Source organism: Oncorhynchus gorbuscha, linkage group LG01 (assembly GCF_021184085.1).
Source record: "Oncorhynchus gorbuscha isolate QuinsamMale2020 ecotype Even-year linkage group LG01, OgorEven_v1.0, whole genome shotgun sequence".
NCBI lineage: Eukaryota > Metazoa > Chordata > Actinopteri > Salmoniformes > Salmonidae > Oncorhynchus > Oncorhynchus gorbuscha.
In genome coordinates, this window is record NC_060173.1 from 107,811,117 (window position 1) to 107,829,619 (window position 18,503).

The 18,503-nt window shown below is 41.4% G+C and overlaps 1 protein-coding gene across 6 annotated transcripts; it reads left to right on the forward strand.

The window, feature by feature from the left end:
• Nucleotides 1-426: 426 nt before the first annotated feature.
• LOC124048538 (cobalamin trafficking protein CblD-like) lies at nt 427-11,548 on the forward strand. Of its 6 annotated transcripts, none has more exons than XM_046369438.1 (8): nt 427-528; nt 1,754-1,800; nt 1,888-2,038; nt 2,229-2,449; nt 4,625-4,733; nt 5,035-5,165; nt 10,348-10,434; nt 10,645-11,548. In XM_046369438.1, exons 2-8 carry the CDS (start codon nt 1,792-1,794, stop codon nt 10,843-10,845), a joined length of 909 nt encoding a protein of 302 aa, XP_046225394.1. In that variant the 5' UTR covers nt 427-528; nt 1,754-1,791; the 3' UTR covers nt 10,846-11,548. The 6 variants fall into 6 exon arrangements, with proteins under 6 accessions (XP_046225394.1, XP_046225422.1, XP_046225413.1 ...); XM_046369466.1 differs by having other exon boundaries at nt 523-541; XM_046369457.1 differs by lacking the exon at nt 427-528 and adding an exon at nt 567-648.
• The last annotated feature ends 6,955 nt before the right edge of the window (nt 11,549-18,503 follow it).

An 18,503-nucleotide genomic window follows, 5' to 3' on the forward strand; every position in this document is an offset into this window, starting at 1 on the left:
AGGTTCCGGGGCATTAGATACTGGAGGATACTGATACTGGGGCAGGTTGCCCTACAATAAAAACATTTGCATAGCAACAACACAGGACAACTTACCTGTATAAACACATGTACCTTCAGGTACCAAGTCTTCATATGAGCTAAAGTTAGAGGGCTAGTGTTATACACTGTAAAGGTAAATCAATAATTAGAGTCCCATATAAAACACTTTGGTTCCTACCCTGTCACATTTATTTTTGTCTGAAAACAATCATTAGGATTGCCACTGGCACCAAGAGTAACAATCTGTAGATAAATGCCGGTACTCATGGATAGGCATATGACGACTTCTAGTGGACAAACATGATTCTGCATGTTGCTCTTATATTTTGTATTTGTTTTCACGGTAGCTATTGATGGAGCAGACAGACATCAAGACGAAGCAGCTGCTTTACAAGTTGGGATGATCTGTTGAGCGCTACATCCCGAGGGGTTCGTGTTGAGTGTAATGGAGTTTGTGACAGCCGGTTAAATGGCGTCCCTTGAGTAGGTAAGAACAAGAGGTATGTATGTCAGGAGAAGTGCAGTATTATCATAAGGAGACGTATACTTGGAATACAGAGGATGGATGGGGGAGAAAAAGAGAGAGAGCGAGAGAGAGAGAAAGAGGGTGAGTTTGAGTCGGTTAAAAATGGTGGGAAAAGTGATATTAGTGTGCAAAGCTGTCACCGAGGCAAAGGGTGGCTACTTTAAAGAATATAAAATATAAAATATATATTCATTTGTTTAACACTTTTTTTGTTAGTACATGATTCCATATGTGTTATTTCATCGTGTTAATGTCTTCACTGTTATTCTACAATGTAAATAGTAAAAATAAAGAAAAACCATGGAATGAGTAGGTTTGTCCAAACTGGTGACTGGTACTGCATGTTTCAGTAAAATTTGATTTTTGGCAATTATAGCAATGGATATCAACTGTACTGCAGAGATGGAATGTAAGTCGCAGAAAATAGGTTGGGGTGGCAGCTGCAGAGAGGTGTTTGGGTGAGTGAGACTTGACATCAGGAGAGTTGCAGCGTGTGTTAATTGGTGATGTCCCATCCTTTCAGGTTGTTGGCCTGAAGTAGGATTTAATAGATTAAATAATGGAGTAGGGTTGTGTTTATGTTTTTTTGTGAAGGATGTGTTTGATGGTACGGTCTATATATTTTTTTAAAGCAAAGTATTAGCAGGTGGCGGTAATGCAGTCTAGCAGGTGGCGGTAATGCAACATTTATTGGATCCCAACCGCCGTTAAAACTTAATCGAAGAAGAAGAACAGTGTCACGTCACACGTGCGCATCAAAAGCGACGTGACGCAGGCATATTGCAGGCCAGCTATAAACACAGATTAAAACTATTGAGTTTACCAACGTATTTTATTGATTTATGCATGCAAAAAGGGGATATTCTTCAAGGTATATATTTAAGGTAAAACTTCTGAAGTTACGATTGTCGGTGCTAATCAATTAAGGAAAATCCTCCACCTAGAAGCTAGCTAACGTTAGCTAGCAGTAGTTGCAGTACCTCTCACTTGTTAGCTAACAAAGTAAACGTTCCGTTCTGTAGCCCGTTATGTAATGAGGCAGACAGCTATATAGTTTGACATTTTTATCATAATTGAGCGTAACAAATGACAGACATACGAGCTCATTTATAAGATATTCATAATTGTGTGTTCAAATAATTAGCAAGCTATGCGTTTCGTTAATTTATTCCGTTTTCTTTTGCAGTTTGACAAGTGGACCACAGAAGAGAGAGGCCCAACAGGATGGCCAGTGTAAGTCAACACACACACACTTAACATGTTTTTATTTATTTTATCGTGTGTGTGACCTAATGGGGACGTCCATTCTCTGTTCCCCAGGTGCTCTGTAGTAGAGCCAGGCTGGTGACATACCTGCCAGGGCTTCACGTACTTGTCCGGCGGATCGCTGGACCCAACCAGAGAACATTCTCTGGTGCTGGATCCTCTGGGTCTGATGAGCCTCGATTAGCCGTCACACCCCCTGACCTTGGTAAGCACAGACCTCTAATCACAATGATGCTACTGTACTTGCCTGAACGTGAACATCATAAACCAACTGTCTGTTATTCAGAAGGAAAGTTAATCAGTTCAATATTTGGGTCAACTTCTTGAAAAACATTTATTTTCAGTTCCCAGTGTTTTAGAAAGTGTTATGTCTCATTGTTATTTGTTGACATCAGGTCACAGGACAGTGTGGCCTGATGAGAACATGGGTCCGTTCGGGCCTCAGGACCAGCGCCTCCAGCTGCCAGGTAACGCAGGCTTCGGCTGCCACCTGGAGGGCACAGCAGAACAGAACATTAAAGGTCCAGTCCACCAGACAGTGCCCGATGTACTGTCTGCCCTCTCCAGCAGCGAGAGGTATGACTTCCTCCTGGCTCATGTTGTTGGAGAGTTCCAAGTAAGTAAGGTTTGGAATGACAATTGACACACATTTTGTCTAGGGCTGTGACAATGCCATTTTCCATGGCAAAAATGAAAACAAGAAGTAGACAGAAATCTTTGGTCCTATTAAAAACCTGCTGTATGTAAACTATTGTGTGCTATAGCTTGAAAAATAAGTAAATGAGACTCTGGATGACAACATAATGATGTTTGTTTCCAACATCAGGGCTGTTATTCTGAAGAATTTAAATCCACTTCGTGTTTTGTTTCCTTGCCAAAACATGACCATGTATCCAATACTGGTATTGTCCTGGCCCTATTTTGTTCTGGTGTGTGGAAGTAGGCCTAATGGTGATCTTTTTTAAATAGCCTATGTCAGTTTTTTAAATGTTTTTTTTTAACGTATAATAAATTACTGTGTTTATTTAATGAAAATAAAATATTTTATCATTGATTTCCCTCAGCCTATTTTGTCCATTTGAAATGCTCAGTTTGATCGTGTGGGCGTTAGGACTGGGTGTAATATCGAATTAATTCCAACCTATGTTTTTGCGCAATATTCCATATGGCTGTATCACAGAATAAAGTGTGTTGGTATTTTGTGTTTTTATGAACTTTGATGTCTGCTTGTTTTCGTATTGTTTTTTTGGTCTAGTCTAGTTCGCTCCTTCTGTGCTATGTGCACCTTCCCATTTACACCAGAGATCTCTATATAATAAACGAGATGCTCATGTCTCCGCCCTCGCAATGGGAGTCATTGTCCCAAAGGCGGGAAGGCAGACGACAAAGCTTAGGTCCAAAATAAGCACATAGAATAGAGTTGGGCTTATTTTGGCGAGAGTGAAGCCTCTTTCTCCCATGCCCCTCCCCTTACCACTCACAACAACAAAGATGAGCGGTCACTTCATCCTCGCTATTTGCATTTGAGGTTTGGTCCAACAGAATCTTGTAATATAGACACCGAAACACACAGACATTAGTTTAGTGTAATAGAGGAGAAGTTAACCTATCAAACTATTTCAACTCACATTTGGAGCAGAGCAGACACGATTAAAATGGATGTACCAATTAACATTCATTCTGGAAAAAAGGAATGCTCAGTTTGTTGTGTGCATTACGATACCGCGTATCGCTAGCAGCATTTTACTCTACTAGCTATTTAGTCTTGTGTTTTATAAAAAATGCAATAAGCATAAACCAGTTATGTAAGGAGTTGGCAACTCGTTCAGAGAAACAAGGTAGGCCAGTTGATTCCAACATCTGAACAAAGTGGACCATGCTGTTCATACAGTTGGAGGTTGTGTTCATAACAGTTGGTAGCTGAATTCAGAGCTTGTGAAATTATACCTAGGTCTAAGTTGACTAAATATTAGCTGGCTACTCACTAGCACGTGGGCTTATGCTTGAGAGATTGTTTGTGAGACCAGTGTTAATTTTTCTATAATGCCTGCTACGTTATTAGTGATTGTGCATGGTTCTGGTAAAAATGTTAACAAAAGGGGATTTTTATAGACGGACCTGAAAGCCAGATCAGTGATTATTGTAACAACAAAAACAGGTCAACTAGTTATGCAGTGTATTTGACCATTAATTGTACAACAAAGTTTATTTAGAGAGAAAAATATTTTAAATCTAGATATTGTGAATTGCCCCCAAGTTAGAAAATAATTGAGATATTTGTTTTAGACCATATCGCCCAGCCCTAGTGGGCGTTAGGTAATACATTTGAAGATATTTACTGAGACCGCTCTGATTATCTGATAGGATTGTCTAGAGCCCACCTCTTACCCAGATGAACAGTCATCTGTCTATTATAATCAGATCAGATTGATGTCATGATCTGGGAAACAAACTCCATCCCATCTACTGAACAGGCTGAAATTCCAGGCATTTCTTTTCAAATGGCTCTTATGCAAAAAGGGCATTATCGTAATTTTCACAATTTCAGAGTGTTATTTTGACCTCCATATTGTGGAAATATAAAAAGGAAAGATCACATTTTTAACTCCACTGCCCATTTAAATTGATATTTTTGCTACAACTGTTTCCTCTGTGCATGTAAAGTCATTGTATACCTCTTGTTTGCGTTGATAAGAGAGATAATGAAGCATGTGTATATTATCCAGTAAAAAAAATCAGAGATGTTTTGGTTTTCTGAGCAACATCCCCTGATTGGTTTGTTTGTTCTTAGGGGAAAGAGGCCACTCCCCCAGAACAAACGGTCCACAGAACAGAACAGTACTTTGAGAACTCCAATGTGGAGTGTGCCATACAGCCATGCCCTGAGCTGCTGAAGAAAGGTACATGTATGGTTCTGTTTTCCTTAGACCAATCAGATTTAGGCCTACTATTTTAAGCACACACTCCGAAGATGCTGCACACATTTTCTGGCACATGTTTTCCAACTCGTTGTTATACTGTCTCTAGTTTGTGTAAACTGTATTTAAACTTTAAATTGGGAATGGGTAGTTACTACACGTTGTTGTGAAATTGATATTCTACATGTGTCCAGTAGAGGGGGCTCAAATACTGAAGGAATGTTGATCCATGCTTGTTCTGAACGAAGTTTTGATCATGCTTGTTCTCCCCATGTGTTTACAGAGTTTGAGTCAATGTTCCCTGAGGCCCCTAACAACATCATGACGGTTGTCACAGTGACCCAGAAGACGCAGAATGACATGACAGCGTGGTGTGAGGCAGTGGACAAAGAGAGGGAGTTGATGCTAGATGAAGTGAGTTTGGGTCTCAATCCACACTGGGTAGTTATATCCAGAGATATATATTTATTATAGTCCCAATGCATTTGGAAAGTATTCAGACCCCTTCCATTTTTCCACATTTTGTTACGTTACAGCCTTATTCTAAAATGGATAAGATAAAAATGTTTTCTCATCAATCTACACACAATACCCCATAATGACATCACAATACCCCATAATGACAAAGCGAAAACAGAAATACCTTATTTACATAGGTATTCAGACCCTTTGCTATGAGACTCAAAATTGAGCTGCATCCTGTTTCCATTAATCATCCTTGATCTACAACTTGGAGTCCACCTGTGGTAAATTCAATTGATTGGACATGATTTGGAAAGGCACACACCTGTCTATATAAAGGTCCAGTTGACAGTTGACAGTGCATGGCCGAGAAAAAACCAACCCATGAGGTCAAAGGAATTGTCCATAGAGCTCCAAGACAGGATTGTGTCGAGGCACAGATTTGGGTAGGGTACCAAAAAATGTCTGCAGCATTGAAGGTCCCCAAGAACACAGTGGCCTCCATCATTCTTAAATGGAAGACGTTTGGAACCACCAAGACTCTTCCTAGAGCTGGTTGCCCGGCCAAACTACGCAATCGGGGGAGGTGACCAAGAACCCGATGGTCACTCTGACAGAGCTCCATAGTTCCTCTGTGGAGATGGGAGATCCTTCCAGAAGGTCAACCATCTCTGCAGCAAGAAGACTCAATGTTGTAATCACTGCCAAAGGTGCTTTAACAAAGTACAGAGTAAAGGGTCAGAATAGTTATATAAATGTTATATTTCTGTTTTTTTTAAACCTGTTTTTGCCTTGTCATTATGGAGTATTGTGTGTAGATTAATGAGGGGAAAAAACAACTGAATCCTTTTTAGAATAATGCTGTAACGTAACAAAATTTGGAAAAAGTCAAGGGGTCTGAATACTTAACGTGTGTGTGTGTGTGTGTGTGTGTGTGTGTGTGTGTGTGTGTGTGTGTGTGTGTGTGTGTGTGTGTGTGTGTGTGTGTGTGTGTGTGTGTGTGTGTGTGTGTGTGTGTGTGTGTGTGTGTGTGTGTGTGTGTGAGTGAGTGTGTGAGTGAGTGCGAGCCGTGTGCGCGAATATAACCAAAAACATTGTATAATATACCTCCTCCGTCTCCTGCCATTTGAAAAAACTAATTTGAATTGAATAATATCCCAACAATTCTAAACTTCAACTGTTCACTCTTAATCTCTATCCAACAATGTCACCAAGCAACACATAGAACCACCATAATGCTCTGTGGCACAATCCCAATACAACACACGATAGGTTCATTCTATGATTGGATGGACTACATTTCAGTTCATACTGCAAAACCTTTGATTGGTTGGAGGTCGTCCTCCAGAAGTGGTCATAATTAACATGTATGTCTATGGAAGAGGGTGAGGCCTACCACCCTCCTAGCTTTTATATTAAAGTCAATGTCGCCAGAGGAGGACAGAAGCTAGCTGTCCTTCGGTTACACCATGGTGCTAGCCCAGACAGTGCTGTTGAAGTTACTGTAGACCTTCATTGCAAAACAGTGTATTTTAATCAATACACCATGGTGCTAGCCCAGACAGTGCTGTTGAAGTTACTGTAGACCTTCATTGCAAAACAGTGTATTTTAATCAATTATTTGGTGACATATGAATATATTTAGTATAGTTTTATCTAAAAAGGATCATTTATTTTTTAATGTTTCACTATATTTAAGAAATTTCACTGGGGAGGATGGTCCTTCACTTCCTCCACTGATATGTACAGTACCAGTCAAAAGTTTAGACACACATACTCATTCAAGGCTTTTTATTTATTTGTACTATTTTCTACATTGTAGAACAATAGTCAAGACATCAAAACTATGAAATTACAGATATGGAATCATGTAGCAACCAAAAAAGTGTTAAACAAATCAAAATGTCTTTTAGATTCTTCAAAGTAGCCACCCTTTGCGTTGATGACAGCTTTGCATACTCTTGGCATTCTCTTAACCCGCTTCACCTGGAATGCTTTACCAACAGTCTTGAAGGAGTTCCCACATATGCTGAGCACTTGTTGGCTGCTTTTCCTTCACTCTGCGGTCCAACTCATCCCAAACCATCTCAATTGGGTTGAGGTTGGGTGATTGTGGAGGCCAGGTCATCTGATGCAGCACATCACTCTCCTTGGTCGAATAGCCTTTACACAGCCTGGAAGTGTGTTGGGTCATTGTCCTGTTGAAAAACAAATGATAGTTCCACTATGCACAAACCAGATGGGATGAAGTATCGCTGCAGAATGCTGTGGTAGCCATGCTGGTTAAGTATGCCTTGAATTCTAAATAAATCACTGACAGTGTCACCAGCAAAGCATCCCCACACCATGACTCCTCCTCCATGCTTCACGGTGGGAACCACACATGTGGAGATCTTCCGTTCACCGACTCTGCGTCTCAAAGACACTGCGGTCTGAACCCAAAATTTCAAATTTGGACTCATCAGACCAAAGGACAGAATTACACCAGTCTAATGTCCATTGCACATTGCGGTTTCTTGGCCCAAGCAAGTCTCTTCTTCTTATTGGTGTCCTTAGTAGTGGTTCTTGAAATGTTCCCGGATTGACTGACCTACATGTCTTTAAGTAATGCTGGACTGTCGTTTCTGTTTGCTTATTTGAGTTGTTCTTGCCATAATATGGACTTGGTCTTTTACCAAATAGGGTTATCTTCTGTATACCGCCCCTACCTTGTAACAACACAACTGATTGACTCAAATGCATTAAGAAGGAAAGAAAATCCACAAATTAACTTTTAACAAGGCACAATTGTTAATCTCATGAAGCTGGTTGAGAGAATGCCAAGAATGTGCAAAGCTGTCATCAAGGCAAAGGGTGGCTACTTTGAAGAATCTCAATTATCAAATATATTTGAATTTGTTTAACACTTTTTTGGTTACTACAAGATTCCATATGTGTTATTTCATAGTTTTAATGTCTTCACTATTATTCTACAATGTAGAAAATAGTAAAAAATAAAAACCCTTGAATGAGTATCCTTTTCCAAACTTCTCGAGTGGCGCAGTGGTCTAAGACACTGCATTCCAATGCAAGAGGCGTCACTGCAGTACCTGGTTTGAATCCAGGCTGCATCATTGGGAGTCCCATAGGGCGGCGCACAATTGGCCCAGCGTCGCCCGGGTTTGGCCGGGGTAGGCCGTCATTGTAAATAAGAATTTGTTCTTAACTGACTTGCCTGGTTAAATCAAATGAAAAATGTGTGTCTGCTTCCACATTGTGCTGTTTTTTTCCTAAACCTATGAAGATGTCCAGTGAACTCCTATATTCCATTTGTTGTCCCTACAACACAGTAAAGACTTGGATATATATATATTATCCCGGATGCTAATCAATAAAAATGTCTGTTAAATTCGCTGCTCTGTTATGCTTGTTTACAGAACCACTGAAGACCATTCTGACACTTTTACTGCCTGAAGTAGTATGGAGTTATGATTTGCTAGTCTATGGCTAACATGTATGTTTTAACACTATCTTTGTTAACCTGTAAGGAATTGAAGGGATTGAACTATACTCTCTAACTCAATGCCTCTTAAAGTATTAGCAAGTACGTAGTTGTTGTAAATTAGCTGCAGAATGAGTGTCAACTTTAATTGTCTCCTCCCCGACTGCACTGGTAATACGATAATGGGATTGTGCATGACTTATTTCTGATCCCAGCACTAAGTAGTCTTGAGTGTGTGAGAGGGTAGAGCGTGTAAGAGCAGGATGTGTTTTTGACTGTTATTCACCGTCTGGTTAACATGCCCATGGCTGAGAATCGGTCTAATTGTGCTGCTTACCCCCTTGACTGCACTCATTTATTAGACACTGACACGTCGTCGTCCCCATCCCAGCAATTGACCACATCTCTACAACAGCACTTGTTGCGTGTGTACAGAGTTAAGAGCGTACCGTAAGCTCAGTCCACAGCTAGCTTGAAATGTCGCCGATTGAGCTATCAAATGAGATGTTTCCATAGCTGAAACGGTTGGTAAGTTGTCAAGGAGGGTCATGTGTGTTGAGATCAGAGGATAACGGGTTGGAGCCCAGTATGGGGACAGGAAGCTATACTGTTAGCAGCACATCTGTTTCACGTGTGGGTTTTTTTGGTGTTTTTTGAACCCTTTTTTCTCCACAATTTCGTGGTACAGTCTTGTCTCATCGCTGCAACTCCCGTACGGACTCGGGAGAGGCGAAGTTCCAGCGCCATGCGTCCTCCGAAACACAACAGCCGCACTGCTTCTTGACACAATGATTCCAACCCGGAAGCCAGCCGCACCAATGTGTCGGCTGGCGACCCGGTCAGCGTACCCTGCTGGCGACCTGGTCAGCATGCACTGCGCCCGGCCCGCCACAGGAGTCGCTAGTGCGCGATGAGACAAGGATATCCCTGCTGGCCAATCCCTCCCTAACCCGGATGACACTGGGCCAAATGTGCGCAGCCCAATTCTATTAGAGACCGTTTACGCTGTTCTGTGAAGGGAGTAGTACACAGCGTTGTATGAGATCTTCTGTTTCTTGGCAATTTCTCACATGGAATAGCCTTAATTTCTCAGAACAAGAATAGACTTGACGAGTTTCAGAAGAAAGTTCTTTGTTTCTGGCCATTTTGAGCTTGTAATCGAACCCACAAATGTTGATGCTCCAGATACTCAGCTAGTCTAAAGAAGGACAGTTTTATTGCTTCTTTATTCAGAACAACAGTTTTCAGCTGTGCTAACATAATTTCAAAAGGGTTTTCTAATGATCAATTAGCCTTTTAAAATGATAAACTTGGATTAGCTACCACAACGTGCCATTGGAACACAGGAGTGATGGTTGCTGACGACGGGTCTCTATACGCCAATGTAGACATTCCATAAAAAATCTGCCATTTCTAGCTACAATAGTCATTTACAACATTAACAATGTCTACACTGTATTTCTGATCAATTTGATGTTATTTTAATGGACAAAAAAAAGGTGTTTTTCTTTCAAAAACAAGGACATTTCTAAGTGACCCCAAACTTTTGAAGAGTAGTGTACATTCAGAATGTTTGACACTTTCTCACATGTTTGTAACGAACACGAAAATGAAATCAATTGTCTTAAGTTTTGCATTGTTCTCTTGTTGCAGTTTGTTGCTGGTGCCAAAGAGATCTGTTATGCCCTGAGGACAGAAGGCTTCTGGGCTGACTTCATCGACCCATCGTCAGGCATGGCGGTAAGACAACTCTTAGCTGCTCAAGGATTAGCACTATGCTACAGAAATAGCTGTCTCATAACAAACAGTACATACAGTTGTGACACAGTGATGGCAATTGTGTGGTCTTCTTGCCAATTGAAATGGATTATAATCGTTAAACTAAACTCTTTCAAACATAAACGAGCAGTATTCAGATCTTTCCCTTAATGTCTTCTGTCTCACTTCCAGTTCTTTGGGTCGTACACCAACAACACACTGTTTGAGACCGACGAGCGGTACTGTAACCTGGGCTTCAGCATCGAGGACCTGGGCTGCTGCAAAGTCATCCGCCACACCTTGTGGGGAACACATGTTTTTGTGGGGACAGTTTTCACCAACGCACCTCCCGATAGCCATATCATGAAGAAGCTGCAAGGGAACTTAACCTGAATGATGGCATTCTGGCATGTGGTTGCTATTATACCTTGATGTGTCATGGCTCTACACAGGCCTCAACTACTGTTTGGAGAGCTGTTTGTTGTTCACATTTCTATAGAAACCCTCAAAATAGTACTATGGTGAAATACCCACACACACGGTCCCTGAGGGTTTTACCATTAGAGTATAAGTATTTTTTTGTGTCTATGTGCCAGACAGTGTTTTTTTTCCCCTTCGGTGTGTTGTGGTTGAAGGCCTGATTTTGAAAAGGGTCTCTCTTGCAAAATAGATTTTTATCTGAGAGACTTAACTGTAGAAATAAAGGTTATATTGAATGTGAAATAGAAAGTGGTTAAAGGTGGGTTGACTCTGTCCAGTTAGTAGAATAAGTCATGTAGTTAGATATAAAGCTGGGTTGACTCTGTCCAGTTAGTAGAATAAGTCATGTAGTCAGATATAAAGCTGGGTTGACTCTCCAGTTAGTTAGTAGAATAAGTCATCTAGTTAGGTATAAAGACAATAAGTCATGTAGTTAGATATAAAGACAATAAGTCATATAGTTAGATATAAAGACAATAAGTCATGTTAGATATAAAGCTGGGTTGACTCTGTCCAGTTAGTAGAATAAGTCATGTAGTCATTTTGCACACCCAATTTCTCAGTTTTTGATTTGTTAAAAAAGTTTGAAATATCCAATAAATGTCGTTTCACTTCATGATTGTGTTCCACTTGTTGTTGATTCTTCACAAAAAATACAGTTTAATATCTTTATGTTTGAAGCCTGAAATGTGGCAAAAGGTCGCAAAGTTCAAGAGGGCCGAATACTTTCGCAAGGCACTGTATGTAATGAACAAAAATAAAACGCAACATGTGAAGTGTTGGTTTCATGAGCTGAAATAAAAGCACACAAAAAAATGTATTCTATATGCACAAAAAGCTAATGTGTTGTGAAGGGAGGGATATAAAACAAAAATTATAAAATGTAGATTGTAATTATTTGTCATCATGACCCACAGCTCTCATTGACTGTAAGAGGCACGTGTTGAACTTGATAAGCTGAAATGAGCACCTGTTGGTTCAGGCTGTTTTACTGGAAGGTGTCAGTAGTAGGGGTGTATGTGGTACCATTAACATTCATTGACCTCTACTGTTCCAACAATCACACAGCAGATGGGACATAATCTCCTTTTAGACCCACACCGGGTTATTCACTGCATCATTTAGATGGGTCCCTTGTCAACACACGATCTGAAATGAATTGCCGTTGTCGTCTTTTGTACCTAGTGGAAATAATGCGTTCAAATTCACTATCCTTGTTCTTGCAGTCTGAACGTTGGAAGTACGTTATTGCTATGGGCCCAAAATCTAACTCTAACAAACACCCAACAACATAGCATAGGCCAGTAAACTATCCCACAAAATTAATTTGGTCAATTTTGGTATTTTTTTTGTTTGTATTTTATTAGGATCCCCATTAGCTGTTGCAAAAGTAGCAGCTACTCTTCCTGGAGTCCAACATGAAACAAGACATAATACAGAACATTAGTAGACAAGAACAGCTCAAGGACTGAACTACATTAAAAAAAGGGGTACATACTTGTAATTAATGAGTACATTCTTCAGGCAGAAATTTCACTACTCTGGACGGCTCAGACTTAGAATACGTGGACAACTACAAATACCTAGGTGTCTGGTTAGACTGTAAACTCTCCTTCCAGACTCACATTAGGCATCTCCAATCCAAAATTAAATCTAGAATTGGCTTCCTATATCGCAACAAAGCATCCTTCACTCATGCTGCCAAACATACCCTCGTAAAACTGACCATCCTACCGATCCTCGACTTTGGTGATGTCATCTATAAAATAGCCTCCAACACTCTACTCAACAAACTGGATGCAGTCTATCACAGTGCCATCCGTTTTGTCGCCAAAGCCCCATACACTACCCACCATTGCGACCTGTACGCTTTCGTTGGCTGGCCCCCGCTTCATACTCGTCGCCAAACCTACTGGCTACAGGTTAACTACAAGTCTGCTAGGTAAAGCCCCGCCTTATCTCAGCTCACTGGTCACCATAGCAGCACCCACTTGTAGCATGCGCTCCAGCAGGTATATCTCACTGGTCACCCCCAAAGCCAATTCCCCCTTTGGTCATCTTTCCTTCCAGTTCTCTGCTGCCAATGACTGGAACGAACTGCAAAAATCTCTGGAGCTGGAGACTCATATCTCCCTCACTAGCTTTAAGTGCCAGATGTCAGAGCAGCTCACAGATCACTGCACCTGTACATAGCCCATCTGTAAACAGCCCATCTATCTACCTACCTCATCCCCATTCTGTATTTATTTATTTATCTTGCTCCTTTGCACCCCAGTATTTCTACTTGCACATTCATCTTCTGCACATCTACCATTCCAGTGTTTAATTGCCACATTGTAATTACTTCGCCACCATGGCCTATTTATTGCCTTAACTCCCTTATCTTACGTCATTTGCACTCACTGTGTATATACTTTTTGTTTTCTTTTTTTCTACTGTATTATTGACTGTATGCTTTGTTTATTCCATGTGTAACTCTGTGTTATTGTATGTGTCGAATTGCTATGCTTTATCTTGGCCAGGTCGCATTTGCAAATGAGAACTTGTTCTCAACTAGCCTACCTGGTTAAATAAAGGTGAGATAAAATAAATAAAAATGAACTCTGTCATAACCGGCCGCGACCGGGAGATCCGTGGGGCGACGCACAATTGGCCTAGCATCGTCCGGGTTAGGGAGGGGTTGGCCGGTAGGGATATCCTTGTGTCATCGCGCACCAGCGACTCCTGTGGCAGGCTGGGCGCAGTGCACGCTAACCAAGGTTGCCAGGTGCACGGTGTTTCCTCCGACACATTGGTGCGGCTGGCTTCCGGGTTGGATGCGCGCTGTGTTAAGAAGCAGTGCGGCTTGGTTGGGTTGTGTATCGGAGGACGCATGACTTTCAACCTTCGTCTCTCCCGAGCCCGTACGGGAGTTGTAGCGATGAGACGAGATAGTAGCTACTAAACAATTGGATACCACGAAATTGGGGAGAAAAATGGGTAAAATTCAAACAAAAACATAATAAATGTGATTTGATTTGATTTGACAGAGAAGAGCTTGGACTGGGCTGAGCTGGAGCTGCCCTCCCGTAGGGGAGGGAGGGACAAAGACCTGAGGTGGCAGAATGGAGTGCTCAGTTGGGGTGTAGGGTTTGAGCATAGCCTGCAGGTAGGAAGGGGCAGTTCCTCTTGCTGTTCTGTAGGTAAGCACCATGGTTTTGTAGTGGATGCACACTTCGACTGGAAGCCAGTGGAATGTGTGGAGGAGCGGGGTGATTGAAAATGGGCGGGCTGCAGCATTCTGGATAAGTTGCAGGGGTTTGATGGCACAAGCGGGAAGCCCAGGCACATCTAGTTCCGGACTATAGAACTAATCAATGGGGCTCGGAACTAATCTTGGGGGCCTAGAACTCTGGAACTCTAGTCTGTTTAGTTGTATGCTAATTATGGGCCTTAGAACTCTGGAACTCTAGTCTGTTTAGTTGTGTGCTAATCATGGGCCTAGAACTCTGGAACTCTAGTCTGTTTAGTTGTGTGCTAATCATGGGCCTAGAACTCTGGAACTCTAGTCTGTTTAGTTGTATGCTAATCATGGGCCTAGAACTCTGGAACTCTAGTCTGTTTAGTTGTGTGCTAATCATGGGCCTAGAACTCTGGAACTCTAGTCTGTTTAGTTGTGTGCTAATCATGTGCCTAAGAACTCTGGAACTCTAGTCTGTTTAGTTGTGTGATTTCTCCATCAGACAGTGAAGGGTTAATTGGTGAAGCAAGGCCCCATGCTGCTGACAGATCAGGCCATGAGGCACACAACAATTAGCCCAAATTCCAGCCAGGTTGCGAGACAGAGACGTGATGGTTGGCGAGCGCCAGGGAGCAAACAAGTTAATCTGGTTGTACTATCTCTGAATCCCGCAACTCTTCTGAAGTCTGGTACTATCGGGCATCTCAAACCATGGCCTCCGAGGTTTTAGTCTCAAGTTCTCATCACTACATACAGCAGGCCTACCTACCGACTGTGGTTGACTGGGTCTGTCAGTCTCACATATCAGTCTCGGTTCAAACACAAAGTACTTCTTATTTCTGCTCACAACTCAATGTTGACACTGGCTTTGTATGCCAGTGTCAACACTTATTTTTTTCTGTCATTGTGATTTCTGCTATTGTGTTGATGGAATATTACGTGAAAGTAAAGTGTTTAATGTACGATTAGTCAACCAGTGTGTATTTCCATTTATAGTCCCCACAACTGTAACCAAGGGGTTAGTGTAAATATTGTACATACTGTACAGTATGTGGATGAAAACTCTATGGTCTCCGTTTCCTGTCTAAAGAATAGAGGTCGAGGAGGTTGTTTTGTTAGTGATGAGAGGGGTTCTTGTCATTTCCTAAAGTCTGACTCCCTCCTTGGAATTACTTTCTTAAGGAAATGGCAATGGCCGCCAGACAAAAAAAAGATGTCTGTCGGTCTTGATATGAGCTGATTATGGATTGATCCTGTCAGCAATGCAAAAAATATCCGATACTGTTACTGGGGGGTTTCACACATGCTGGCAGAATTTATCACATTAATTCATCTATTTTTCACATTTAGTCAAGGTTGATAGCTAGGTCAGACTAGTTGCCTGTTAGTTTGCATTTAAAAAAGAGTAATTAACATCAAACCTGACTCCCAAAGACAAATCATTTCCGACATTCAATTGAAATAGGATAAAAACATGTTTAGCCTGTATTTATTAAAAGACCCCATTAATCAACTGTATCACGCACACACTTCTTGTGATAAACAGGCTCCAAGGACCACGTGCAAAAACATTAAGCATACAGTCATGAGAAATCAGCGCTTTCTAAGTTTATTGTTTCAAGTTTACTGAGTCAGGGCCAGTGTTCAGCCAGGCCAGGAGGATGTACCTTATTGTAAGGAGAGGGAAAGAACAATGGAGAAACAAAACTATCTATAATTCATTATTTCCTGTTTAATTAACTGTCTGAACTATACTGCATTCCTTCAAATTGACATAAATCCATTTCAAAACTAAATCAAATCAAATCCAATTTTATTTGTCACATACACATGGTTAGCAGATGTTAATGCGAATGTAGCGAAATGCTTGTGCTTCTCGTTCTGACAATGCAGTAATAACCAACAAGTAATCTAACTAACAATTCCAAAACTACTGTCTTATACACAGTGTAAGGGGATAAAGAATATGTACATAAAGATATATGAATGAGTGATGGTACAGAGCAGCATAGGCAAGATACGGTAGATGGTATCGAGTACAGTATATACATATGAGATGAGTATGTAAACAAAGTGGCATAGTTAAAGTGGCTAGTGATACATGTATTACATAAGGATGTAGTCGATGATATAGAGTACAGTATATACAGTTGTTGCGAAAGTATTCGGCCCCCTTGAACTTTGCGACCTTTTGCCACATTTCAGGCTTCAAACATAAAGATATAAAACTGTATTTTTTTGTGAAGAATCAACAAGTGGGACACAATCATGAAGTGGAATGACATTTATTAGATATTTCAAACTTTTTTTAACAAATCAAAAACTGAAAAATTGGGCGTGCAAAATTATTCAGCCCCTTTACTTTCAGTGCAGCAAACTCTCTCCAGAAGTTCAGTGAGGATCTCTGAATGATCCAATGTTGACGAATGATGATAAATACAATCCACCTGCGTGTAATCAAGTCTCCGTATAAATGCACCTGCACTGTGATAGTCTCAGAGGTCCGTTAAAAGCACAGAGAGCATCATGAAGAACAAGGAACACACCAGGCAGGTCCGAGATACTGTTGTGAAGAAGTTTAAAGCCGGATTTGGATACAAAAAGATTTCCCAAGCTTTAAACATCCCAAGGAGCACTGTGCAAGCGATAATATTGAAATGGAAGGAGTATCAGACCACTGCAAATCTACCAAGACCTGGCCGTCCCTCTAAACTTTCAGCTCATACAAGGAGAAGACTGATCAGAGATGCAGCCAAGAGGCCCATGATTACTCTGGATGAACTGCAGAGATCTACAGCTGAGGTGGAAGACTCTTTCCATAGGACAACAATCAGTCGTATATTGCACAAATCTGGCCTTTATGGAAGAGTGGCAAGAAGAAAGCCATTTCTTAAAGATATCCATAAAAAGTGTCGTTTAAAGTTTGCCACAAGCCACCTGGGAGACACACCAAGCATGTGGAAGAAGGTGCTCTGGTCAGATGAAACCAAAATTGAACTTTTTGGCAACAATGCAAAACGTTATGTTTGGCGTAAAAGCAACACAGCTCATCAGCCTGAACACACCATCCCCACTGTCAAACATGGTGGTGGCAGCATCATGGTTTGGGCCTGCTTTTCTTCAGCAGGGACAGGGAAGATGGTTAAAATTGAAGGGAAGGTGGTTGGAGCCAAATACAAGGACCATTCTGGAAGAACCTGACGGAGTCTGCAAAAGACCTGAGACTAGGATGGAGATTTGTCTTCCAACAAGACAATGATCCAAAACATAAAGCAAAATCTACAATGGAATGGTTAAAAAATAAACATATTCAGGTGTTAGAATGGCCAAGTCAAATTCCAGACCTGAATCCAATCGAGAATCTGTCGAAAGAACTGAAAACTGCTGTTCACAAATGCTCTCCATCCAACCTCACTGAGCTCGAGCTGTTTTGCAAGGAGGAATGGGGAAAAAATTCAGTCTCTCGATGTGCAAAACTGATAGAGACATACCCCAAGCCACTTACAGCTGTAATCGCAGCAAAAGGTGGCGCTACAAAGTATTAACTTAAGGGGGCTGAATAATTTTGCACGCCCAATTTTTCAGTTTTTGATTGGTTAAAAAAGTTTGAAATATCCAATAAATGTCGTTCCACTTCATGATTGTGTCCCACTTATTGTTGATTCTTCACAAAAAAATACAGTTTTATATCTTTATGTTTGAAGCCTGAAATGTGGCAAAAGGTCGCAAAGTTCAAGGGGGACGAATATTTTCACAAGGCACTGTACGTATGCATATGAGATGAATAATGTAGTGTATGTAACATTATATAAGGTAGCATTGTTTAAAGTGGCTAGTGATATATTTACATCATTTCCCATCAATTCCCATTATTAAAGTGGCTGGAGTTGAGTCAGTGTCAGTGTCAGTGTGTTGGCAGCAGCCACTCAATGTTAGTGGTGGCTGTTTAACAGTCTGATGGCCTTGAGATAGAAGCTGTTTTTCAGTCTCTCGGTCCCAGCTTTGATGCACCTGTACTGACCTCGCCTTCTGGATGATAGCGGGGTGAACAGGCAGTGGCTCGGGTGGTTGATGTCCTTGATGATCTTCATGGCCTTCCTGTAACATCGGGTGGTGTAGGTGTCCTGGAGGGCAGGTAGTTTGCCCCCGGTGATGCGTTGTGCAGACCTCACTACCATCTGGAGAGCCTTACGGTTGTGGGCGGAGCAGTTGCCGTACCAGGCGGTGATACAGCCCGCCAGGATGCTCTCGATTGTGCATCTGTAGAAGTTTGTGAGTGCTTTCGGTGACAAGCCGAATTTCCTCAGCCTCCTGAGGTTGAAGAGGCGCTGCTGCGCCTTCTTCACGATGC